Here is a 26,817-nt window from a genome sequence, read left to right as displayed (position 1 = left end):
AATAAAGAATATTTTGGAGATACTTGAATAAGAACTTTTTATTAGATGCTATTGTTATTTCAAGTTTATATTCTGGTTGCAGTATTGGTATCATTGTCATTTTGGAAAACGATTCCTACAAGATGTGTACTGAAGTATTTAGGGATAAAGTGTCATGTTGCCGGCAACTTTTGTTCGCATGGTTCAGAAAAAAGTATCCATAGATGATAGATAGATTGGCAGACAGAACAAATGTGGTAAAATATTAGCAATTCATGAATTTGGGTGAAAGAAATATGGGTACTCATTGTACTCTTTAAAATTTTCTGTTAATGTGAATGTTTTCAGAATAAAGGCTTGATTTGGGGAAATTCACAAAAATAGAAAAAGGTGGGAAGGCAGGTCATGATAGCACCAAGAATACTAGGTTAGCTTTCACTGGGAAATTGCACTACAGTGGTCATTATAGATCATTGTTATTAACTTTTTGAAAGAGAGAAGAGTGAAAATGATTATCTATAAAAATCCTGTGGCTCTAGATAGGGAGAACTGATTGAATAGTAAAACAATTTTTTAAACACAAATTTAAAAAATTGAAACTAAAGTTGTGGCTCAGTTTTTTTTTCTAAGCACATGCTCCCATTTGTTCATTTACCAGAAATCGTAAAAGATAAATGCCCAGATATGGGGCATATTAGCCTAAAAAAAAGACTAGTTTAAAAATATAAATTATTAATGCAATCCACTTTATTAAAAGTTTGATTGTACTTATAGATAGCAGCAATGTGTTTAAAATGAGCAATTTGAGGCTCTTAATAGTTCCAGATTTGACTTTGTAGTGATTTATCATGTAATTATAATTCATCGTTTCATGATCTTAGAAGAAGTAGTGCTTTGGATTTTTATGAGATGAAGTGGGCCATCAACAAAAGCTAAAAGCTCATTGAAAAGAGCAAACTTCACCCTGGGAGGTCATCCCAAATGCCTACTGTTAGCAGTGTTTCTCCGGCATGTGGCCATACCTGAGACGATGAAGGATTCTCTCCATCTTGGTAGGGATAAGGACTGAACACCATTGGAGAAACTCCCTTTGTAACCGGACTGTCCTGCCACTTTCTGAACAAGTATTTTTCCTCCTGAATTATCGAGCACACCACTATGAAAAGAAAAAAAAAATTGAAGAAAGTACAGAAATGCTCTTTGACATCCCCAAACATGCAAGCCAGTCTCCATCTTTATGTAGACATACAAAAGCAGTGAGGTTAAGGAAAAGTTTACCCTGACCTGCAGCCAAGCCCCAATAAGGGTGCCTCCATCAACCTAGCCTGGTACCTAACCTGTCAGGTTCAGTGTCCTCTTCCTTCTTATAGAACCCCATCTGTCAGTCAGGAATTGGTCACCATGCCTCAAATTTCTTTTTTCCCTGGATTTCTCATTCCTAATGGATTTTCTCCCTTTTTTTTCTTTATTTTTCTTTTTTGTTTGTTTTGAGTCACAGTTTCACTATGTTGTCCAGTTTCAAGTGATCCTCCCACTTTAGCCTCCTGAGTAGATGAGACTACAGGCTGCACCACGATACCCAGCTTCTCATTGGTTCTTTCAGGTAAAACTTCTTTCCTGACAAATTCCAATTTTGTTTTGTGATATCATGGAAAGAATCCAGTCATTACAAATGGCAGTATGAAATTATTAATTTTCTTAACAGATTTATTCCCATTCTGTACTTGCTCCTTCCAAAGTATGAGTTGCTTTAGAGCTCTGCTTTAATTCTAATTCCTTGAAGAGGTATTTTTTAAAAATTATATGGTTGGGAATGGAACCCTGGGCCTCTTGCATGCTAGGCAAGTTCTCCATAATTGAGCGACATCCGTGACCCAGTGTGGAGTTATTAAAAGTAAATTATTCTTTTCGTTTCAGGACAGGGAGGGAATATGTGCAGCTAAATTAAACACATTAAAATAGTCCCCAGTACTGGGAGTGTAGCTCATTGAAAGGATGCATGCTTAGAATACATGAGACCTGGGTTCGAGTCCCAGATCTGCAAAAAGAAAAGTGTTTCCCAAAGACTCAAAATTGTGTCTTTTAATTTCTAAGATTTCTCCAGGTTTTAAATCCTAATGTGATAGTGACTGACATGTCTATGTATTTGTTTCTTCTTCTCTGTTAGGCAAGGGGTCCACTTTGGTTCCTAAATAGCACTTTCACAATGTCATCTCCTAGATGAGATGAAGTGGGCCATCAACAAAAGCTAAAAGCTCATTGAAAAGAGCTAATGTGGCTTCTTTGGGTATCCATACTTCATGGCACTGGAGGCAGGGCATGAGAAAGTATGTGGATTTGTTTCTATCGATATCTTTCCCTGGCTCTGGTAGTGGTAGTTGCCATTTCCCGCCCTCCCACCTTTGTGGTGAGTCAACCACGTTCAACACTCAACTTCCCAATGACCCGGAAGGAAAGAAAGTGATAATAATACTTGACATGTGAAGCACTTACTTTAAAATCATGTCACATATGACATCTCCATGTGTCCTCCCAGAAAACCTCTGAGTTGTGGAGTGGAGGCTGTTTTTATGAGTAACTGATTCACTCAAGGTCTTGTTGTTAATTGCAAGAGGAATTTGAATCCTAACGGACTCCTAAGTCTAACTGACTCCAGTCCTGGACTGGTCCCTTGAGGTCATGCTACCTCTTAGGGTTCAAGAGCATAACTTCATCTCACTCCTCAGAGTCTTTACTTCCTGCTCTCTCTCCACAATCGGGGGAGTCGGGCTGGTCTCTATTTGCCTGGCCAACCACGCATTTCCACTCAACGTGGTTTTGATTATGCTCCTGTTCCCCCTGGAAAATATGGTTCCATGTCTGCCTGACCAGGCCTGAGCAGCTTTCCAGGTGTACATCTATTCCCAGCATCTCCTTTCTTCTACAGATCCTGCCATTGCCCTTCACCCCCGGCCCCCTCAGAATCTTGTTCTCACAACTCCTAAAGTACTTCCTAAAGATTTCTGGAATTAATTTTATCTCTCAATTGAACTGGAAAATTTCTTATGGAAAGGACAGAATTTTATACCTTTGTGTAGGAAGGCCTATTTGTGACCTTTGGGCACCAATTATACCAGTGTTTGGGAGAGGATTGTCATGATTTCAGGATTTTGAGAGCTGATTGACTTGACATTGGTAGCTTGAAATCAATCATGGTAGGAGGAGGTATATGTGGGAAAGGGAAAATCAGGCCTCTCCCCTCCTTGCCTTCTTTTTGAAAAGTTGTTTGTTAAAAACATTTTCCAGCACACTATTGGCTCAATTTGAAAATTATGAGGATTTTTTTAAAAATTACCTCATGCTCTCTTTAACTTATAATGAATGGGGAAAATGGGAAATAACACTTACCCTTTTCTTTTTCTCCAGAGAAATCATTCTGCCCTTGGGTTTATATTATATTACACCTAGGACTGCTCTTTTGAGGAACCATGTGCCTGTGCCCACACTCCTGTATAAGAGTCAGGAGCCCTGTAGCTGTGACATCCCTTGTGAGGGCTATGGAAGACGGAAACCCAGATTTTTGAACAATTGTAAATGTAGAACTATAGGTTCTCATGAGATTTGCGTGTTAGGGTAGAGAAAAGCCTCATCTTCCCTCCTAATTGGAGGGTGCAGATATTTCAAAATCAGAGAGACTAGACCAATGTAGAAGATATACTAGTGAAGGAGGGAGACAGCTGGGAAAAGGCTGTGGGTCCACTTGTTGGCAGATGGGAGCTCAAAGAGGTTGCAATTTGGAGAATGTATGGAAATATGTATCTCCATTCTCTGACAGAGCAAAACAAGTTTTTCTTGGTGTTCCTCAGATGCTCCGCATGGGGCTGCACACGGTGTTGATGTCCACATGCTTCCTGTCCCTGGTACCAGGGGTTAGGGATGAGCTGATTGTAAGTGCCTTGGTTCAGAGAGAAGGAACAGTGCTGCTGTCCTAGGGGTGGGCATTTGGCCAGAAATCAGTGGGAAGAGTATTCTGCATAGAGGTGGCCTCTTCATTGCTCCATCTCAGAGAAATCTCTTTTCCCTAGCACTCGGCTCCACATTAATACAGGGTTAGTTTAGGATAAGACTTACAATGTCTCAAATATGTCCATTATCTTCTTGGTTTGAAGGAAACAAGGAGATGACTGATAAGAAAACATATGAGCTTGATATAGTATATAAATATGAATTCAATATGAATTCAAGTTAACCTGAATTTCTAAGTCAATATATGTTCTCTCCGACCTTCCAGTTCTGACTGTGGGGAATTCTACCAGGACAGTGGCTGTAGGTCCCCAATGCACTTTTGACTCAGTCTTAAATCCTACCTCCTGAAAACAGACTTGCTCTTTTGGTAAAAAACAAAGCTAAAGTAGCAACCAAAATTCCAGTTTTTCCTTTTTACCCTTCCCAAGGATAGCAATACCTCTTTCCAACTAGTTTTCCCATTGTGCCAGGAAGCCACATGGCATTCAGTTGGTTGAGCAGCCAATATTGTTTCTGAAGCATTCAAGCTCTTTTCTTCCACCTTCAGCTATATTCTTCCCACCAAGCCTCTAGTCCATCCCACACCCTGGGACTGCAGAGCCCTGGTCCAGTGAATGCCCTTCCTGTTTTCTTTCCAGGGGTACACCTGTCTTCATAAAGCTTTTCTAACTCCTGTGAAGTCTACATCCTCCTGGAGTCCTCACTTTGTACATTAAGGGATGCTGAGACTCCCTTGTTCTTATCAAAATGGGTCAATTGGGCTCTGAGCTGGAAGTCAGGAGAAATGAGTTCTAATCTTCAGTGTGCAAATAACGAGCAATTTAATTGACTTCCCTATGACTAATGTCCTCTTTTGAAAAATTGGCTAAAAGTGCTAAAAGTGCCTCATAGGACTGAATTGAAGTTAGGAGAGAATCATAACACCTGGATTCCTTATCATTAAAAAAAATGTATTAGCTATAGATGGAGGTAATGCCTTTATTTTACTTATTTTTTATGTGGTACTGAGAATCAAACCCAGTACCTCTCACATGCTAGGCAAGTGCACTACCACTGAACCACAATGACATCTTTGGTGAGGTCAAATTTACTCTGTGCCTCTGTTCTTCCTAGGAAATGTGGAAGGGTAGGAGAGAGTCAGCAGGTACCACAGTCAGCAATGCATCAACCATCTAGGATCCCAATTGGAAAAATACAGGCCACCTCAGGGACAGGCTCAGCCTCTGCAGCAGATGTCACTGTCTACACAGACATGAGAGTCGATACAGACTACAGACAGGAGAGAGCTCACAGTGTTGGTGGGCTGTATGGGCCTGCATGAGTGCGTAAAGCTGTGTGTGAGCAAGCATGTGTGTGTATCAGTATGTGTAGGAGGCATGCACATGGCACAGATAATCACATAGGGAATGCACATGTGTATTTGTGTATGTGTGTATATACACTTATTTTTGGCATGAAATTGACTTTGGGGCAAAAGGGAATTTTTATTTCACAATCTGAAGTTAGGAAACAATGTTTGGTGTCATTTTGTTTACTATTCCACTACTTGCACTTAATAAGTTATCATAGTCCTGCTGCCATTGAAAAACCAATTAGCTCATGAACCCTCAGCAATAGTGGGGAAAAGGGAAGTATGAATGATCAATTTTACCAGTAATTCCTAAACTTTATCTTATGTAACTTTATTTTTCCTTACTGTTTACCCTAAAGTTTAGGACATCTACTGATGCTATGAGAAAGAATGGATTTCACATTGTCACCTCTCTTTCTGGCAGAGAAAATGATTGAACAAACCATTGGCTTATGTGTAAATACAGAAAAGGAATAAGGTACCAGAAGCCTGAAGAATTCAGAGACCTCATCCGGCATCCAGTTGCTGAGCATTGACTTGGGAGTCACCTCTCAAAAGTTGTGCCGACAGCGTTAGGAGCATGGGCACTGTAGCTGGCTGGACTTGGGTTTGAATCTCTAGCTCATACCTTTAAACAGGGTGGCTTAATCAAAGTTATTAACTGGTCTTCATCTTTAAGAGGTGCATAATAGTAGTAGATACCACTTAGGAGAATTGTGAAGACTAAATAAGACAGCCCAGGTGAAGTGCTGGGCCCATATGTGCCAGCCTTATCCTCAAAGTTATTAAGAAAATATGCATTCCCCTGTGTGTTGACCCCAAACTTACGAAAAAGTAGTCTGAAGATTTTGGAAAGGTCACTTTGCATATCTCCTCATTTGAGAAGTGACTTAGTTCAAAGCATGCCCTGTTTCCTGTCCTCCTTCCTGGATCTCAGACCAACACTTGACCAGGTGATACCTCCCACCACCCTTCTTCTCACTTCTTTGTCTCCAGGCCATCACTAGAAGCATGCTGACATTTTTTCCTTCAAACCTCTGAGCATTCTTTGGCCATATCCCTCTCATTTCCTTGCCCAGCACATACAGGTAGAAACAAAAAATGGCTTTGGTTTGCTTTGGTTTCCTTGTCATGAACTTAAAAGAGTAGAATTCTTCCCTCCCTATTAAGGTATAAAGAGAAGTGAGCTGTCTTTTCTCAGAGTGTAGTGGAAGGAGATGCAGGGCCACATATGATGTCTGGGTCCTCCCTTTGGGATGTAGTTGCCAAATAAAATGCAGGATGCTCAAATTTGTATATTTTTGTTTGCTAAATTCAGCAACCCTGCACCATTGGCTCCCTGTCAGCACCTTGATTGCTAGTTATTAAGTAGCTCAGAGCCACCCACCTGTGTACAGCGGCGCCACACACACTGGAGTAAGACGCGTAGATTCCAGTGCCATAAACGTGGTACTTGGGGTCTTGGCATCCTGCTGGACATTTCACAATGAACTCAGGATTGATTATCTTTCCAGCTTTGACATCACAGTTGATCTGAGGCACAGCTGGGAATAGAAAAGGAGGTCAAAATTACAACTGTTGTATCACCTTATATATGAGATGACTCCATTAGGTTGTAAGTGTTCATTTGCTTAATTTCTAGAAGTCAGAACCTGGGCTGACCCTGCATCCCTTCCAAAATAATGAAGGCAGAGATGTGAATAGAACATTCCTCACACCAAATGCACAACAATGTCCACCCATTGCATTCAACCTGCTAGGAGCAAAAATTTATTCCTGTGCTTATTTGGACAATTAATTAATTTAAGAAGAGAACTCTGGGAAAAGGCCCACTTCTAGTGACCAGAAATGTAATTTTGAGTCAATAGTGGGAGGGTACTGGGTTTTCAGAATCTGTGTTGTTAGCTCAGAAAGAGAAAACTGTAAGACAATCTCACATGAGGAAGGAAAGCTATTCCAGGAAGGGCCAACAAAGAAAACCTAAGTCTTGAGGTCGGAGATGACTGGGGTAAGCCTGGTGGGAGGGCAGTGGATTGGTGGGGCTGCATCAGATTCAGGGGGTTGAAATGCTTGTGTTCTGTGTAGGATGTGGGACATCAAGGAAGGTTTTTGGACTGGGAGAGATATGATGAAAGTGACCTTGGTCCTAGAGGATTCTCTAGGCTTAGGTGCCAGGCCACTATGGGAGTGATCTTTTCTCATTTGCTTCAACACTTTGTGGAAAGCTGGGAACTCCCCTGATGAACATCCAGGGAAGCTCATCCACTCTTTTCTCCCTCTCTTTGGCTTCGTTGCTTCTTGCAGACTAGTGCTGTGCAATAAGCAAGTCTTCTGGAGTTGAAAGCTTGCCTGGGGGATCAGGTGGAAGACATGCTCTATTAATAATAACTAAAAAATGATGGGGTTGCATCTTCCCCACAAAGATTTTCCCTCAAAAACTCCTGAAGTAAAAGGTCCCGTAGGTAAGACAATCCTGGTGTCCTTTAAGATGGAAATGTATCCGGTCCTGGGCCCCATTCTTCAGAAGAGACTCTGCAATATAAGCCCAGTTGTGATGGTCCCCAGAAACAGGTCATTTCAACCATGAAAAGGGAAGAATTTGGAAGCAAGTGCAACTGTTGCGTGCTGCGACACTGGAGGGCTGAGCTAGAACTGAAGGGGTCAACTTTCCATAGAGGCAGATTTTGCCAAGAACTTTCTAGGAATTGGCATCGTCCTTAAAGGAATGGGCTGCCTCCTGAAGCAGTGAATCCCCATTGGTGGAGGTCTGCAAGCAGAATGGTTGGAGAGGATTTCTACATTGGGTGGGAGGTGGAAATAAAACCTCTCCCAGTGCTAAGAATCTGTGATTACACGCATGGATCCAGGAGCTCTGCCAGGCCACCCACCCTCTAACTGAGTTACCAAGATGGTCTCAGAGTTGCTAATGGGTTCCAGCTGTTTCCAAAAAGCACACGCTTTTTTTTTTTTTTAACCCTTATGTACCTGAATGAGCTGAGTTACATTTCCTTCAGGCTAGAGAAAGAACAGAAATTAGAACTTCAGCTCATTTCTTACACCTCCCAGAGGAGTTTTGCCACTTAGGGCTAGGCCAGCAAGGTACTCCTTCTGGGAACAGGGGCTGAATTTGATCACAGGCTTAAGCAATTTGTGGTCTATATTAAGAAGTGGAGAACTGTGATTAAAACAGTTGGTTTCATTCTCCTTACCAAAGGTTGTATCCTCACCACTGTTATTTCCTTTATACCTTTTGTGCCTTTCAACTCTGATATTCATGGCTGCATTTACTGTTTTGGGTCTAGGAGTACATTTTTTAAAGGCAATTTTTTGGGGGTTGAAAATGCCAAATCAGCTAATTGCTTGGTCCCTAGGTGGAACTGGAGCACGTTCGATTCTCCTTTCCTTCACAGATCACTTACGCATTCCCAAATGCATCTCCTCCTTTAGATGTAAAGAAAATGAAAAACTTCTTTTGGATCTCAGTTCTTTGAAATAGGAAGTAACCAGTCCTGTGGCCTGGAATTACATTTCTGACATAATTCAACACTTGGAGATTTGGGGTCTCCTGGCAGGCCAACCAAATCTTTTGGGATTGAGTAAAGGGGTGTAAATCCAGAAGCTTCTGCATGAATAATGTACAATGACCAAACCTGTTGAAAGACTTTCTGGTGCACACAGTACATGTGGTAAGATTTTCCATGAAATAGTTGGCTTAAAAGACAAGGGGAAAATGCCACATGGGAATATTTTGCATCCTGCTAATTAATTCCCCCCCCCCCTTCCTTGGAGGGGCATTTGTTGTTTGGTGTGTGTGTGTTTGTGTGTGTGTGTGTGTGTGTGTTTGTGTGTGTGTTAATTACAATGCCTAGAAAATATTTTGAATAAGTTTTGCTATATTTGTACCCAACAGGACCAGCAAAATTGGTGGATGAACTCATTAACTTGAAACAAAGGAAATCAAGCACATATGCTCATGTACTTTGGAAAAACACCAAGCAATGGCAAAGTGTGGTTAAAGGTCAAATATTTGTTAAATTTGTACAGAAAATTAAGCAGGAGAGAATGAACTAATTAAATTTTGCAGAGTAATTGCCAAAATCATTGGAAAGTGTAGTGCACGTCCAGCCAGAAAAAAGCAACCATTTGTATCTTTCTAGCGGCTCTTCTTTAAGAATATTTTAAAAAAAGGCTCATTTCTTTACAGTGTTTCCCCAGTTATATGTGAAGTAGTTTGTTTTCTTTTAACCATCAAAGACTCTTTCATTCCTCCACTTGGTCTTTGCATTTCCTCTGAATGCTTTTGAACTATTCAATGCTTACAAGTTGGGTTTTCCTCTCTCTCTCTCTCTCTCTCTCTCTCTCTCTCTCTCTCTCTCTCTCTCTCTCTCGTTGTTTAGGTTCTTTTTTTTTTTTTTTTTTTTTTTTTACATTTTCTTTTCTCCTCTGGATTTTATCCCTAAAATATAAAAACCAGACTTCCTTGAGAGGACAATTCAATAGCAAGGCAGCTCAAGAAGCATCATTCTCAGGCCTGAATGGAGCAGGCTGACATTTTGACTGAAGTCCAAACAGACATTCAGAGAGGAAGGCTGTGTCCCCGTGGCTAACCTCAGGTAAGAACTTATTTGCAAGTTCCAAAAAGATCTGTTACCAAGAGCACAGGGGAAAAGCAAGACAAAAGCTTCCTCCATTCCTTCTGGAGTGTGCTGTTTCTGGTGGCAGTGAGGAAGACCCCGGGCTGTGGTCACTGAGGACAGGGGGAGTGCCCACAGAAGCCTGTGCTTGGCTGTCTGCTCTGCTCCTCCCTCTGTGTCCTCACCTTCTCCTTTAAATGGTTCCTTACGGTTTCCTGGCCTTCTTATAGTCGCTATCATTTTCATGTCAGAGTTCACGTAAAAGCATCTCAGTATGTGCCAAGGATTCCTTCCCAGAGGTCTTTGGAATCAGCCACCAGGAAAAGAGAAGAACTACTTGCAAACTAGATAGCTAGAGCTGCAGGATTACTTTAGACACAGGTCCAGGTATCAGTAGCATTGATCTCTTAGTGTTCTTGGGCAGAGGTCACACCTCAGAACAGAAAAGAGGTACCATCTGAGCCACTATTTTAATATTGCACATGCTTCTGCTGTGGGTTGGGTCTCCTGCCAGGGTTAGTAACAATGATTAGGTGAAATAACACATAACAAGCCAGGTATGTAGCAGGTAAAATCAAACTGTATATTCTTCTTACTTTGCCATTCATCTTTTCAATGATCCCAGCAATGTAAGCCAATTGCTTCTGGGGAAATGTTTTTCCTTATTAATTACAGAAAGCCTTTATAGGCTTGTCTCATTGATGGTAATGAGGAAGAAATATTATAACATAGAAACACTTATGCACAAAAAGTTTTGATATTAAGCTTGATTTTGTTGGACTGTGATATTCAACCAGTGCAAAATCCCATTTTAAGAGAATTATGCAAAAATTGTTAGCTTAATGAAATAAAAATGACTATTAATTTGAAGATGAATGTGTCTTCCTTCTTGGTTCTGATAACCAGTGAACAGGTCATGCTTGAACAGGTCATGCTAATTCTTCCCTTATACCGACTTTCTTTCACAAAACATTCTTTTCCATTTTTCTTAAACAATTTCTGATCATGGGAAGTCTTTGCTCAAAAATTATCAATAGCTTCTGGTTGCCTTTAAGAAAATCTGAAAGTCCTTAAGACCTTTCCACAGTCCCTTCCACACAATTTCTGGGCTTGCCAATACTACTTCCTAAATGCGTGCTGTCTTTCAGACTTGGCTTCTCACCCCTGGAATGCTTTTTTCTTTCACCTACTTTTTCAAAGTCCCAGTCCCAGTTACAGCTACATGCATCCACTAGAATATAAACTCCACGAGGGAGGGGATTTTTGTCTGATGTGTCCATCAATGGATATAATAGAATGCTGAATGCATGAATGAACAAAGCAAATCCATTGGAAAGCCCTCTTCTTTCATTTCTAAATCTGCTATTTCCCTCTACCTTCACTTGGTCCAAGTCACGGGCATTTCCTGTCTGGACTGTTAAGACAGCAGCCTCTGTCTTGGCTTCTTCCTTCCAAGCCTGCCATCCTTTGCCCCAATCCTTTCTCCATTGGACAGCCACGGGGGTGCCTTAAAAAATGGAATCAGATTATATCTTTCTTCTGCTCAAAACTCCTCATTGGCTACCTATTACTCCTAGCTTAATGTCCAAACTCCATAAGAGGGTCTACAGCCTTACAGGATTTGGCCCCTGTATGTCCCTCTACTTAATCTTCTGCTGTTGTCACATGGATGATGAGACTATGCCGGTCAGAAAAGGCCTGAGAGAAGGAAGAACCAGGGCAAAACCTTGATGTAGAAATGGACTGAATGGTTTGAAGAACATTAAAAACCCCTGTGTGCATAGTGAGTGAGTGGGGAGAGAGGTCCAGGGTGAGGTCTAGGAGGATCAAATTACATGGGAAGTAGACAAATGAATAGTCCCACCACCATCAATACATCAATTATTCAATTATTACCACTAGTCTTTTTGAAAGGACCTTCCCCCCTCTTTTGGTATTTTTGGTATTAAGGATTGAACCCAGGGGTGACCTGCCACTGAGCTACCTCCCCAGCCCTTTTTATTGAAACAGCGTCTGGCTAATTGCCAAGACTGGCCTCAAACTTGCAATTCTCCTGTCTCAGCATCCCAAGTAGCTGGGATTACAGGCTTTACTGCTGTTCCCTGGAAGAAATTTCTTGACAAGTCTACTGGGCTTCCAAGGACCTATGTATGCCTAAATGTTCAGAGAGGAATAAAAAGAGTTTCCCTATGTAATGGGCTCATTGTATGGGAGAGGGCCGGGGGGAACAGGAGATGGGAAGGGGGGGAGACAAAGTGAGAGGGAAATGAGGTGCTGGGGAAGAGCTTGTGCTCCATAAGTTGGTTCCTTCTGTTGGCCCTCGAGAATCTATAGTAAAGGGTCCAGAATATGACAAAATGTCAGGTGAAGGGGAAATTCTCATAGAAGCTGGTAAAGGAGTTGAGCCACAAGACAAGAGGACCACGAGAATGGGACAGGAGGACTTAGGAGTGGCTAGGCAGAGAAAATCATGAGGACATCTATCATAAATTTTCCAGAAATTATGGGGGAGTTACAGACTTTAAAAAAGGGTCCAGGATTGAATTTACACAGGTTTAATCTGACATCTAAGAAGTCATGGAGGCCAAGCTCACATTGGGATGAAATCACTTTAAACTCTGAAATTACAGCTTTGGTCATTGGTGGGGCTAGATTCAAACCCTGATATGTCTGAATTCAGTGCCATACCACACTCCTACTTCAGTTGAACCTTTGCCAGGAAAATGTGCAAGGTTGTAGGTTAAAGAAATATTTCTCATGGTATAAAAAGATTTCAAGAAGAGTCTACAAATAACAATTGGAGAAAATATAGTACAAGCAATGGAAATTGTTTCACATAGACAAATCTAGTAAAGCGTACTTGTCTTGATAGATAACTCCAAGCTCAATCTTTAAGTACCTAAGAAAGTCTATAAAGTTTGGTTCATATGTATTTTTTAATCCATAATCCAAGGAAAGACTGTGATCAAGGGATGATTGAATGACAGAATAATTTACCTGTGGCAACATAGGTAAGTTAGGCAGCTGTAGAAGTTTGTCTAAAAATAACCTATTCTCATTCTTTCCCTTGATTCTTAACAAAACCCTAAAAGACATATTGTATCCATTTTCCTGAGAGGCAAGTGGCTGTACCCAAGCTCAGGAGAAGTAGCAGGGCCAAGACCTGAACTCAGGTCTTCTTGCTGTAAATCCAAAGTTTTGCTAGCTCTATCTGCTCACCTCTTTCATAAGTGAAGAGGAAATCAATTACTGTTTGATCTTTTCTTATAGGGCTATTCTGAACTCAAAGATTGTTGGCAATTACTAGTGGATGAATGCAGGCGTCTGGTAGATAGATGTGTGTGTGTGCATGTGCGTACGCGTGTATCTGTGTACATGCAGGTATGCGTCTATATATTTGCCCCCAAAATACTTGTAAGGCAACCGTTTGAGTGAAATTTTCTTTGCGTGGTTTTCCTGTTACTTCTGGGAATTGAACAAGGTAGAATTCGCTCAACTAAAAATCTGTAACATGGGGAGAGTCTGTTTTCTTTCTCACCCATACATCATGATTGCTAGGAAGTAGGTCTGTTTCCTTTTTCATTGTCTGAGAAAGGGCACACACAGCAATCTGTGTGGAGAATACACTGGTTTGACACTAGGTATCTAAGAAGCAAGCATACACTGAAGATTACTTACTAGTTGTTATACGTGAACCTGCCCAAGCAGCCCTGTGCATGCTATGCCAAATCCTACAATCACAGAGCTGTATTTTTGTTCATCATCAGCATCCAATGCACAAGCTAACCAAGTACCAGAACAATGACCTCTTCATGCTCCAGGCAGTAGGTCTGGGAATCATCCACCCTCTCAAGGCTGATTGCAAAAATCTTTCCATGCCGTTCAAGGTATTAAGGGTAACTTCTTGGAGAGAACTATATGAATTAAAGGTCATACACTTCACCTCAAATTAAGCATATTTCAACAGTCTGTAATGTAATGGAAATATTTCAGAATGTAGCTCCATTGTCTCTGGAGAATATCCCCTTGTTCAGCTTTCTGTTTGTTGTCTCCATCATGTACATTTCCTGCTTGAAAAACCCTCAGGAGACCCTATCTTTTAACTATAGAAAAGAACAACAACTTCTCAGATCATTCTTCCTATGCGTGCTATCTCACCTTCCAGTAGCATCTCCCAAGACTCCCCTACCATGTCACTGTAAAATCACACCATCCCTCCTCTCTGTTTCCTGACCTCATCCTGCCCTTGTTCTCCATGATATCTGGGGTCAGTCCAGTCAGAAAGCTCTCCCATCTACCTCTACCTGTAGAATTCTACTTATTTTTCAAGTTTTGTTTTGAATGTTCCTTCATGAAACCAACATGAATTCTCTTGTTATTTTTGTGTAGCATTTACCACATTTTTGCTTTATTTTATAGTGGTTGTTGTCCATTTGTCTGTCCATCCACCCAACAGTTACCTAATGAGCACTCTGTATGTCTTCATGGTGGTTTTGGTCTTGGTCTTGCTGGGAAGACTGACTATATGAAAATGTTCTTAGAATTCAATGTGGTCAGTACTTAAGTGGGAGTGCCCCCACACAGGAAGCAATTAATCTAGTCTTGTGTCTGTGTTGTGGATAGGGGTTGGGGCCAGGAAGGCTTTCTTTTGCATATATATTGTTCGTGGGCTGGGGTGGGGGCACATATTTTTATTCTGTCTTATATGAGATTGGATGCTTAATGAAATTGAAGACTTTCTGGATGGGCAGCCTGTAACGTGTTGTGCAGTTAGTTGTCCTGGCTCCCACCTGTGTGAAGTACTCTCTCCTAAAGCCTCTTTGGACTGAGGCCATTGCTGCTGGGGCTCTTCTGGGGCTTCTTTTTGTGTGAAAAAAAAAAACTATGAATGAGGCCTGTCTGCAGACACGCTGCCAGGCAGACACTTTTCTGGACTCTTTGGAGGATGTGATTTATGTGGTAACATATGTATTTATTACAGTATGGGCTGAAAGGCTCATGATTGAAGAGCAGGTCTTTCTTTTTGAATGTATAACCTACACATAAATGGGATTAGTCCTTAGAAATTATAACCCTTCTATCATTATCTGCAGCATTAAACAATCAAGAAAAAAGCAACCACATTTGGGTAATTCGTTAGAAACTGCTCAAGTGGGTTTTGGCTAACTAAACCTGCCTCTAAGGTCCTGCTAGGTAGGGTTAGATTTGTGACCCCAACTATATCCGGAAAACCTTGAAAAAAATCACTTCTCAAAGTAAGTGATACACCTGTCATTAGTGCCACAGGTAAACTTTATCTTGAACTCTCCAGCAGGTTAATTTATTAAGTCATTCACATGTTAATTCCGTTTTATTTTCCCCCTTTTACTATACTGAGAAGGTGGCCAGGCTTTCACATTCTCCTATCTTTGGAGCTCAAGGTCGCCGGGCAGAGGGCAGAGCTGCCTAAGGATCACATTCTCTGTGCTTTGAGAATTAGACTCTCTGAATCTCCCTTGTTTGAGGGGAAATTGAGTTCTTTCAGCCCCAGGAGTGATGAAGAGAAAATAATGTTCCAAGACTAGGAAGGTGGGAGTGGGTGGGCAGGTTCCAGGACAGAAAATGTCCTCATTCCCTAGAGCTTTCTTGGAGAAACTGCCTCAGAGCAGCACCCAGAATGATGCCTCTTGGGGTGGAGCCTGAGGCACAAAGTTTCTCCATCTCTGCCAAAGTACTACAGTCCAGAAAACAGGGGAGCTACCCACCTTCCAGGGATAACATGGACTTGGACACCATACTACTCCTGGAACTCTCTCAATCTTTTAGTCTGCATAAACCTTCTAGGGGCTGGAACACAGAGAAAGAAAGCTGCTGTAAATATGGAATTTGAATTCTACACCCTTTTCCCCTTGCACTTGGTGGTTTGGAATCAGACTTAATTTGATTTAGAAAATGAAGTAATGTAATAAGCCAAGTGTGGTAGAATCAAATTGTACCAGATACAACTATTCACATGAAAGCTAAGTGTTGGCTTGGAATGAATGATCACATATAAGCTTGGGGAGTTATCTGTGAGAATCTGTTCAATTGCTTTTTCCATCTTGGCTTTTTCCCTTTGTCAAACCCCCCATGCCAGAGTATTTTCAACATGTTCTCAAGTACTATCTTCTAGGTCTAAAGGGCCCCTGATGAAGGCCACTGGGGACTGTGCCCAGACCAAAGAAGTAGAAAGAAGGAAAAGGGATATGAGGAAAAAAGAAATGTAAATGAAGGGAAAGAAGGGAGGAGAGAAAGAACAAATTGTCTGAAGCAATTGTGACCCTACACACAGACAGAATAGATGCACTGGTACAGCAGATGTTCTCAAGCCAAGTATTCAGGGTATTCTCCTTTTCCTATTTTATCCATTCCTCTTCTACTTTACTTCTCATTTGGTCAGCTGTTGCTCATCCAACACTCTTAGAATCCTCATTCCTAAGTCTACCTGGCTTGGGAGGGGACCACTGGGAAAGCAGCAGAGGTAGAACCTCACCCAGACCTGAGTTTCTAGTCTGGCTTTGACAACTTTGGTATCATGTCTTGGGTACTGATCCTCAAGACTCTCAGACGGTGGGAGTGGTGGGAGTGATGATATGGATCAAGGTGTTTGATTGCCTGTGGTTGTGGTGTGCTGCTTGTGCTGGGAACCCCCTGTGCAAAGGTACAAGCTAAGGTTGCCCAGTTGCTGTGGTAATGCGACCCAAGGAAACTGTACAAAGGCTCAGAATTATCAATCTTAACCTTAAAACTCAAGTTAACACTAGCTAAGTTAACACTAGCTCCCAGGGATAGAGGATTCTGAGCATAGCAAGATAACCATAATGTCTCCCTATAATATCTGACTCTGGAGGTCAGGAGTGGATGTGACAAAGGGTCCCAGGTGATGCTAATGTTTCTGGTGCAGGAACCACATTTTTAAAAGAATGACTAGTCTTGTCTGCCAAAATGATTTGTTTAATGTCCGGCTTTTATAATTCCACTTTGCTTAAAAATCCTTTGGGAGTTACCTATAAGACAGATTCTGACGTGTCAACTGTAAGAATGATGTGGTCACGTTTCTTTGTTTAGTGACTAGGAGGAAGGCCCCGGCTCCCTACCCACTCCTCTTAGGGTACCTTCTTGAAGAAATTGTAGGTCAATAAAACCTTTTGATTTTATAAATCAAAGTCTCTTTGGATCCTTGGATCCATAAACACTTTCCTCTGGAATGAGCTTGGGGGTCTCTAGGTACACAGGAGGCAGGCCTAGGGTGCACAGTTTGTCTCCTAAGGAGACAAGAGAAGTTGTGATTGTTCTGCATTCCACTGTACTACAAACATTTGTGTGGAATTCTGTCCACACTTTGTAGATACTTTCATGCCACCTATATATGCATGTAAATCTCTAATGCTTCTTCACTGGCCAATTACATTCCCTGTCTTCTGCCCTCATACACTGATACAAAGTTTCTTTGTTGTTGTTGGCAGGATTGTTCATTTCCTGAACCACCTTACTCTCCTCTGAGAACCACACTGCTCTCAGAGAAGTGGATCCCTGCCTGTCTAAGCTCATACAATTAGATTCTGTATCCCAGGATCTTGGGGTAGGGAAACAGGGGCGGGAAGGAAATACAGATATGCGGAGAGAAGCAGGGGTGTTCTTGTGGACCCTCCATCTGGGGACCAGTTCCAGGGAGTTCCAGCTGCACTTCCCTCCTTGGGTTCTGCAAGCTACCCTACTTCCTGTCCAAATCCCCTTTTCTACTTAAGCAAATTGAGCTTGGATTTCTGCTAATTGCAACCAAAATAACCTGCATTGAGATACTCCCCGCTGACTCATGATGAAGTCCAGATTCCTAAACACAGTAGTATAGTCCTTCACAATCTGGTGTCTGCTTATTCACCACCTTTTCCTCAACACCTTCAACTTCTACTCTTGTAAGGGTCCGGCGAACGTCGGAGGAAGAGACCACCGACTCATGCAACAGCAAAAGGGGATTTATTGAGGATCCGATCCAGCGCACTGGGGCTCCAGGCTCGCTCAAGAAGGGAGAGTGACCAAGAGCCCCGAGCAGGGGTTGAGCAGTGCTTAAGTACACTTTTTGGGGAGGGCAGGAACTTTACATACGTCATGGTCCCCTTTAACAAATCATCATACACCGTGGGAAAATCAAACAACAATTCCTGAACATGATTAGTACATTCACTGGCGGGAACAGGTCAGGCGGGGGTGATAGGTCACTCCTAAGAAGGGGGGTACATTCAAACTGATTGGTTTGGGCCTTGAATGCCTACGTGCCAAACTGCACAGGGTCCAGGTTATTTAATAACTAAATGGTCAGTACCGGGCATTGTCTTAACTACCTCAGGAATTTCAGGTTCTGTGTGCAGTTCAGAAACTTTACAATACCTAGTCCTTTACATTTTAACTCAGGCTTTGCAGCTTAGAAACTTTACCCTTTCACTCTGTGTTTCAACCAAACCAAAATGCATTTTAGTTTTTTTCTACTTTTCAGACCCTGGATACCGTGTGTTTTCTCAGTTTGTAATGCCTCTGCCTATTTGGCTTTATCAGTGTTGATGTGTCATTTCCTGAAGGAAATACTCCCAGAGGCACAGTTTCTTCTCCATATTCTCCCTGTTGTCCTAGCACAAACATATGAAATAATAATTACCCGTTGGCTTGTCTTTCTTCCTCCCTAGATTGTGAGCTCTGTGAGGGTAAGGGGTGAGTCTCAATCACTGTTGTATCTTGAGTGTCCAACTCCATGTCACATACTCGGTGGCACCTAGTAAATACTTGTTGAATGAAGGAATCCTGTGCCTTCTTTATCATCAGTCACCTGCCTCAGCTATAGACCAAGTTGAATGGGAAAGATGAAAATCACTATGGCCTCAAGCTATAGATTATGATTTGGAAACACTCCTGAGGTCAAGAATCAGCTATCTCCATGGTTTGGGAATATTCTATTACTTTCATTGGATCTTTTTTCCTCCTTATTTAATGATTGTGCCAGAGTTTCAATTAGAGAAAAGACCTCAGGCATTTATTGATTCAAATGTGCTGCATCACTAGGGAGATTTTGAGAATAAAACTAGAATTTAGCATATCAGAAATTCAATCCATCTGAGATCTCTCATAGAGGTTTGCCCTTGGGTCATTTAGCAGAGACTTTCATAGTCACTGCAAACTGTTGTCATGGTAATCATGGAACCTTTCATGATTTTCCTACTTAAGATACTGGAAAGAGCCCAAAGGAATTCATACTGGGGTGTGCATTTGTCTCTATATTAACCCAATCATTGTTTTGAACACACATCTGCCCCAGGGCCTTTCCTCTTGGCTCTTGGTCCTGACAGGAATAAATAAACAACTGATTCCTTTTTAGTATTTCAGCCTAGGAGGCTGCCCTTTTGGCCTCATTTCAACAGGAAATCCCACATAGAGGGTTTAAAGGAGAAGAAGAAAAAAAGGGTGGTGCGTGAAGCAAAGATGGTTCTTTCTTTTCAAATGACTAACGTTGCTGATTTCAAAGCACTTGAATTTAAATGTCTCTAAAGAAAGTTTCGGTTGTGAGAGCATAGAACCTTGACAGTATCTAAAACCTTTATTTTATGGCCCTTTATAAACACACCTTAACTCAAGCCTCCATTGAGCCCACAAATTTGGATCCAGATATCCCAGTGTGCTCACAATATGTGAGTGTGAGATTTTCCATCTGTGTCCCATCCTGCTCATTATTTCTCAGTATCCATTCTTCCTTTTTTTTCCTGCTGGTACTAAAAGTCCTTACTTTTAGGTAGATATGTGGATGTTTGAAATCAAGGAGTTTCCCTCTCTTCCTTACTGCTGGCCAATGGTATTTAAGGATAAGTGTTATACATTCAACTTTCTGGACATCTCTGAGAAGGAGTTATTCTCCTCCTCATGCCTTATTAAGTGGAGAAGTGGATGGAGAGGAGTGTTGAGAGCCACAACCAAAGGGGCCCCAGCAAACTTCCAGCTGCCAGCTGATGATTGGCTCACAGCGGCCCCAGCAACATCTAGTTGATTGGCTCCTCTGCAGTGATGTTCATTGGGCTGTTTCCCTGCCCTTCAGACTGCCAGCTGATGATTGGCTCACAGCGGCCCCAGCAACATCTAGCTGATTGGCTCCTCCACGGAGCTGCTCATTGGGGGACTTCTTTGGCTCCGCCCACACAACCCAGCCAATCGGCCTCAAGAGCAGGATTGTGGGAGGTGGAGAGGCTGGGGTGGGGGTGAGAGGCTTGTGGAAGCCGGTGGTGGTAGTTGGGCTCTGAGGGTTTTTTCCTGAGGAGCTGTTTTGTTTGACGTTTGTAGTTCTAAAAATAAAGTTAGTTTCTTTTGACAAGTGGCTCCTGAATTGTGCCCAGACAGACTGCGGCAGAGGAGACGGCCATCTTGGGTAATGAACTGGAATCCATGTTGAGAAGGGCAGAATGACCAGACAGGGGTCTGGGTCCCTGGAGATGGTGGAGCGTCCATAAAAGCACAGACTCTGTTTACAGGAAACAGAAAGAAACTAAAGAAATTTCAGTCTTATGTATGTGCCAATTGTTTTGGACTTTCTGCCATCTAATCTTAATTGATACATCACCGAAAAGTGAAATTTATTTTTCCTCCTTCCACTGACTGAGTGTGAAATCCTTTGGGCTTTTCTGTGACATTTACCTTCTGATCACAGGGCATGCTCCAGGGTGGGCAGATTTACTGGACTTTTTTTGCACTAGCTGGACTGAATTTTCTAGCATGGGGAATTGAAACAGAGGTTGATGGCAGGGAAATACCTAGTCCAGCTTCAACATAGAACCATGGTGTTGCCTGGTGTGCATTTTAAAATTTTCTGGTCAGTGAAACTACATTCCTGTTACCTTAAAAACAGGTCTCATGTCAAATGCCCTTTGAAACGGTGTACATGATGAGTAAGACTCATCATTGTTCAGTCTGAATGCAAAGCAACCTGAGAGGACAGCAAAAGCCAAACAGAACCAAAACAAAAACCACCTTCCACATTCTCTAAAGCAAGTGTAACAACCCTCCACATGCGAGACAGATGCCTCATACCAGTGAGGAATGATGATTTTACTTACTGAACTTGGGCCTTTTAATCTTCTTAGTCATTTCTTTATTGGAATGTATGCCAGTCACCAGCAAAACTATGCAAAGAAAATAAAAAATGTTTAAAAATCTAATTAATATTATTTCACCCGAATGTTCATTCTCTTTTGGTTCTTACATTTGGTTGGATAATGCACAAAGCATTCTCACTGATGGCACTATTTCCCCATATATTAAGATTAGGGAAATGAGATACATAGTTTGTGTACTTTTCTTAGCCCCTGCTGAAAGGTCTTTTCAAAAAACGCCTCCTGGATACTTGTCCTGTGTTTTGATGCCTTTACATTTCACTATCCCAGTTCTACAGTCTCCATTTTCAAAGGAGGGAATGTGGGTCTAGAGAAGTCTCCTAATTTGCCTGGTCCCAGGAATGAAGGATAGGGGTAGAAGCACTTGTACCCTTCTTGTTGTCTTTTGCTCTGTTCCACAGCGGGTTTCCAAATGACCAATTTCCAGACTACACATGCAGTGTGCATGTGTGTGTTTGTGTGTCCACACAAATGTGTGCTTGTATGTGTGTGTGCCTGTAAGTAACTGAGGTAAGACTGAATGGAGGAGAGATGTAAGAAGTCTCAGGAGACAGGCTGTCTGGGAAAGAAAAAAGAGGAGAAAGAGGTTGGGAGAAGAGGGGAGACTAGACACAAAGTCTGAGAAGTCACCTGATGGTCCCCTGGTCATCTACTCTAGAAGCCCTGGTTCTGTGTCTTCCTGAAATATAGGAGAGAGCTCAGATAGCATTGGGGGCCCTGATCTCCTTCAGGAAGTACAGCAATAGGTGAAGTAGGGGAATTCTTCATCCTTTTAACTTTCAGGTTAGATTCCTGGTTTCTTTTCAAGCATGTAAGATGAACTTGAGCCTTGTATTTTTAAAAATAATGTTGACTGCTTTTATTCTTATTACAAAAATAATATACACTCCTTGCAGAAAAATGTAAAAGGCACAAAAACTAGTACAGAACTCCAAAGTATGTATTTTCAGACTTTCTCTCTTTCTCTCCCCTCATATCTGTATCTACATATATTCATATGGATACTTTCAAATATACATTTGATCATACTCATACTATTTTTAATATTTATAACTTATTTCAACTTCAGGATATCTATCAACATTTTTTTTCTTGTCATTAAATTTTCTTCCCACAGTAATTTTAACTGCTTGCAAAGTATTGCACTATATGGATGTAGCATCATTTAGCCAGTTTTCACTTAATAAAAGTAACTTTAGTTTTGCACAGATTTATTATTATTTCCTTAAAATTAATTTAGGTGAGATTCATGCTCACCTAAAATTTTGGTACGTATTGCAGCCATTTCTCATGGCAATTTTGTATTCACAATGTGTGAACAAACTCATTTTGCCATTGCTGCACTGATTCTTTAACTGTAGACAGAAAGCATTGCTGTTCCAGAATGCTGGTCAGTTCTCTTCTCCTCTTTCTTTCTCTCTTGGCATTCCTCCATCTCACTACCCAGGATGGCTCTGCTTTAACTTACCTCCGTTTTAGCTACATTTCAGAGAAACTCACTTTCTGAGTCGGGACTCAAGATGAATGTGGGAAAATAGAAGAATCAAAATAGGCACTTGACTTCCTAGCCTGTGTGTTGCTTTTTAACAGAACACTGATGCTCAATTTTGGCATAAAGGGACATAGGGGATCTCAAATTGGCAGCCAGTTTTGAAGGAAAAGATGGTAATGTCACCAAGTGTTTAAGAAAACCTTGTGCTTATATTTTAATTGTCTAGCTGCTATAGAATGAAAGTTTGTGTCCTTCCAAATTCATATGTTGACATCCTAAATCCCAAGGGGATGGCGTTAGACGGTGGAGTCTTTGGAAGGGGATTGGGTCTGTCATGAATGGAATGAGTGTTCTCATAAAAAAGGTTCTAGGGCTGAGGATGCATCTCAGGGATAGAGCACTTGCCTAGTATGCACAAGGGCCTGGGTTCAATCCCCAGCGCCACAATAATAAAAAACAGAACAAAACATCAACAACAAATCCAAGAGGCTCCAGGACAATTTCTTGTCTCTTCCATCACGTAAAAAACATGATGAGAATGTGGCTGTCCATGCCAGGAAACTGGCCTTCACCAAACACTGAATCTGCTAGTGCCTTAACTTGGCCTTCTCAACCTCCAGAATTTTGAGAAGGAAATTTCTGTTTTCATAAACCACCCAATCCATGACAGTTTGTTACAGCAATCTGAACAGACTAAGACACTAGCTAATCTGTGTCAATGATGCAGCCACCAAATGATCCCGTTTTGTCCATGAGCTCTAGTTGTATTGTGGACAGTTGACGTACCATGTGCTACAAGAACAGTACCATGAAAGAGAACTGAGTGGGCATCAGAAGTCTAGCCAAGAAGGAGAAAGGAGGACATTTTTTAGGTGTTATTTACTTCTGTGGTTTGGTTGGGTGTGAATGTCCTTTTTATAGTAGTTTCTGCACAGTTTAACTCTGTATAAAGACTATATTTTTATTTTATGTGCAAAAATAAATATCTAGAATATTTTTTAAACAAGCACCAAATAAGTATATAAAAAATTAAGCAAGTGAAACAATAAATTTGTATGTAAGTTCTCAGAGAAAACCAAATACTGTCCTTCTGGGCCTTGTGGCTTTGACAAGTGGTTTATAATCTCTGGTATCACTAGAACGATAATATTTCAGCAAGACCACCCCATCATTTGTTTGGTCACCCAGACCCTCCAGGCATGCATGGCTGGTTCAGTTTAACAGTAGTGGCTAATAAAGTCACAATTGTCATTGGTACACACGGGCTATCCCTTCAGTTCATGTGCTTGTTAATTAAAGCTCCCCAGAAACCACTCCTCCAAGAGAGGGCTGGTCAATAAGGCCTGCAAATGTGCTTGTGCTTTGGAGCAAATCTTCATTTATCATCAGCAAGACTTCTCTTGCTACACTGGATATAGTGAATTGCATGTTGAACTTGGGTGAGAGAAACATCCGTCTTCTATTTGTTTTCCTAGGAAGCCTGGCAGAGCCCCAAGACGGATGGTGCCCACTTCCACGAGCGTGGTGGCAGATGGTTCTGCAAGTCAGCCCCGTTTGTAAGAGTAGTTAATTATCTGGCCATTTGTGTCTACAAACCTTGTGGAAATTAATTCCAGAATCCAAAGTTCCAAGGCAAACATGATTACCAGCTCTGTACAAATGCTTCTCCATTTTTTAAAAATCTGGTGTTCAGTTTTAAATAACCTAAAAAATTCTCAGTTCTCTTTGGTACTGCTTAAAATTTCAAGGAAATTAAATATTAAAAGTACTTTTTGTAATAAAAACTTTCTACTACTTCCCCCTTTCTCTTTTGTAATAGCAAGGACAGTTATATTAAGTGCAACTGTTTTTAAATCAATGTAAAAAACTGATCACATAATTTGTAAGTGGAGAAAATGCAAATGAATAAACTTGAAACAATGTTCAATCTCATTAATGATAAAAAATGCAATGGAAACAAAATGTTTTAGGGAATGTTTTCCTATTTCATGTCAGTAAATATGGAACACAAGATTAAACTTAAGTTTGGCAGGGATTTGGGGTTAGTGAATTTTGTGTGCTGTTCATGAAATCTAAGCAGGTGGAGCCATTCTGGAAAGCAATTTGATAAAAGGTTTCAAGAGTCTTAATTTTTATATTCTTTAACTGAGACAATAACACTCCTAGGAATATATCCCAAGTTACAATCATTGATATAGACAAAGATTTATGTAAAAAGTACTCATTATATCGTTTCTAATGGCAATCTGGAAATAATGAAATGTTGGAAATGCCCCAACAATAGGGAAATCCTAGGCATTTATTACAAATGATGTGTAGAAGAACATTAAATTATCTGTGAAGTGTTCTACTCTAATCTTAAGAATAATTCTGACAAAGTTAAAATATATGCAGAGAAGTAACTGGAACAAGTACCAAAATGTTAACAATAATGGGATTAGGGTTTCTATTTTTATATTTTTTCCCTTTTATATTATATTCTTTATAAATAAAATATATAGTTTATATAGAACATTTCTTTTATCATTAAAAACAGGCAACATTGCTAAATTATGTTTACATTTGCTTATATTGAAATCATATAGGCTTACAATAATGAAAAGTGCTTTCTAAAGTTATCAGTATGATTAATCTGTGCTTATTATTTTTAGTTTTCCTGTCAGTAATAAATTATAATCCATTTTCCAGGGAAGACATGAAGTGCCAGAACATCTAACCAATAATCAAATCGATAAGTACTTACTGAATACTTATGTACCTAGACTTTTACAGAAATGTCTCCTTCTAGCCCAGAAACTTCTTACTGGATATTTTTTAACTCCTCAATATACTAATACAGGTAGTATCCACAATGTTTTCTGGAAAACCGATTTGTAAAGCAGATCTTTTTAAAGCAGTTAAAAACTTCCCTAATAACTTAATTTGGGATTATGTACTTATTGGAACATTTAGCATCAAATAAATCAGAGCAAAGATATGACTGTTTATTTTCTATACCCACATAAAACTTAAATTTATCCAGAATATTAAACCCAGGAGAAGCTTTAGAGAGCATCTCTTTATTTTATGGAAAGTAAACTAAAGTCAAGGTTAACACTTTCCCTAAATCTGTAGTTATCTGGGGCCAGAAGTTGTAACTAGAACTCAAATTTGCTAACAACAGCCTTCGTCTCTTTATTCCACTTGCTCCCGGGGAGCTTACACATTGATTTTACAAGGGACTTCAAAGACAACGAGTAGCGGAACAGCCTAAAATTTCTATGGTGCATTTAAAGACATGTAAAACAAACATGCTTATTTTGAAATATATTAATTAAATAACTATTGTTAATTTAACAATTTGGGGAGGGGGATCATTGGATGGCTCTGATACCTTGAAAATCTAGCATGGCTAAGAGCAATCATTTGTGGAGCAAAACTTATTTTGTATCTATGATATGTGTGGAGCACTGGAGATACCACAGTAAGACACAGCTCCTGTCCTCAATGGGTTTACCGTGTTTGGAGGGTCAGGCTAACGACAAGGCAAATACAGTGTAGCCGTGATGAGAACATAGGGGTCGAGGAAGCACCTAGGAAGATGGCCCCACATAATGGGGCCGAGGGAATCTTCTTGGAGGACCAGAGTCTTGTGAGGATGTGGGGATGTGGGGATGTAGGGATGGAGGAGAAGCATACCTGAAAAGGGAACAGCGTGTTCAAAGGCCTATAAGATGGACATGGACTTTAGGGAGAGGAACACACCTATCCTGGAGAATGAGTTGGAGGTGTAAGGATCTGGGTCAGGGAAGCAGTCATAGTACCTACCAGGGGTGGAAGTCATAAGAGACTCAAGGGAATGGCCCTGACCAGTGGGCTGAGGAGGGAGTTGCCCAGGATGCAGACCTTGGAGGACGTAGAGAAATCTGTGAACAGGAGTTGCCTTTGTTTTTTTCATCAATGGAGTTATTCATCATTTCCTACCCAGCTTTATTAAGGTGTAATTGACAAAAAATTGTGGTGTTCTGTCTGATGTCTTGACACACACACATCTTGTGACGTGATTAAATCCAGCTGATTAACCTCTCCATCACTTCACATACATACTTTTGTGTGTGTGGTGAGAACATTTCAGATCTGCTTTCTTAGCTAACCATGCTGTACCGTAGACTCCTTAATGTTTTGGCTCATAATTGACAAACACTTCCCCAT

General features: G+C 40.9%; 1 protein-coding gene across 1 annotated transcript in view; it reads right to left on the bottom strand.

Annotated features, from left to right (window-relative positions):
* Vit (vitrin) overlaps positions 1 to 26,817 on the bottom strand; it is a 104,985-nt gene that overhangs the window by 52,041 nt on the left and 26,127 nt on the right. Inside the window, exons 3-5 of the mRNA XM_077791927.1 lie at positions 21,078 to 21,143; positions 6,723 to 6,879; positions 1,002 to 1,135 (exon numbers count right to left, since the gene is read on the bottom strand). Coding sequence (XP_077648053.1) covers positions 1,002 to 1,135; positions 6,723 to 6,879; positions 21,078 to 21,143 — 357 coding nt within the window. The remainder of the gene's footprint in view (positions 1 to 1,001; positions 1,136 to 6,722; positions 6,880 to 21,077; positions 21,144 to 26,817) is intronic.

The sequence above is a fragment of the Urocitellus parryii genome, chromosome 12, assembly GCF_045843805.1.
Source record: "Urocitellus parryii isolate mUroPar1 chromosome 12, mUroPar1.hap1, whole genome shotgun sequence".
NCBI classification, from domain to species: Eukaryota; Metazoa; Chordata; class Mammalia; order Rodentia; family Sciuridae; genus Urocitellus; species Urocitellus parryii.
The sequence above is the reverse complement of the archived record's forward strand: the minus strand, read 5'-3'. Positions and strand labels throughout refer to the sequence as shown.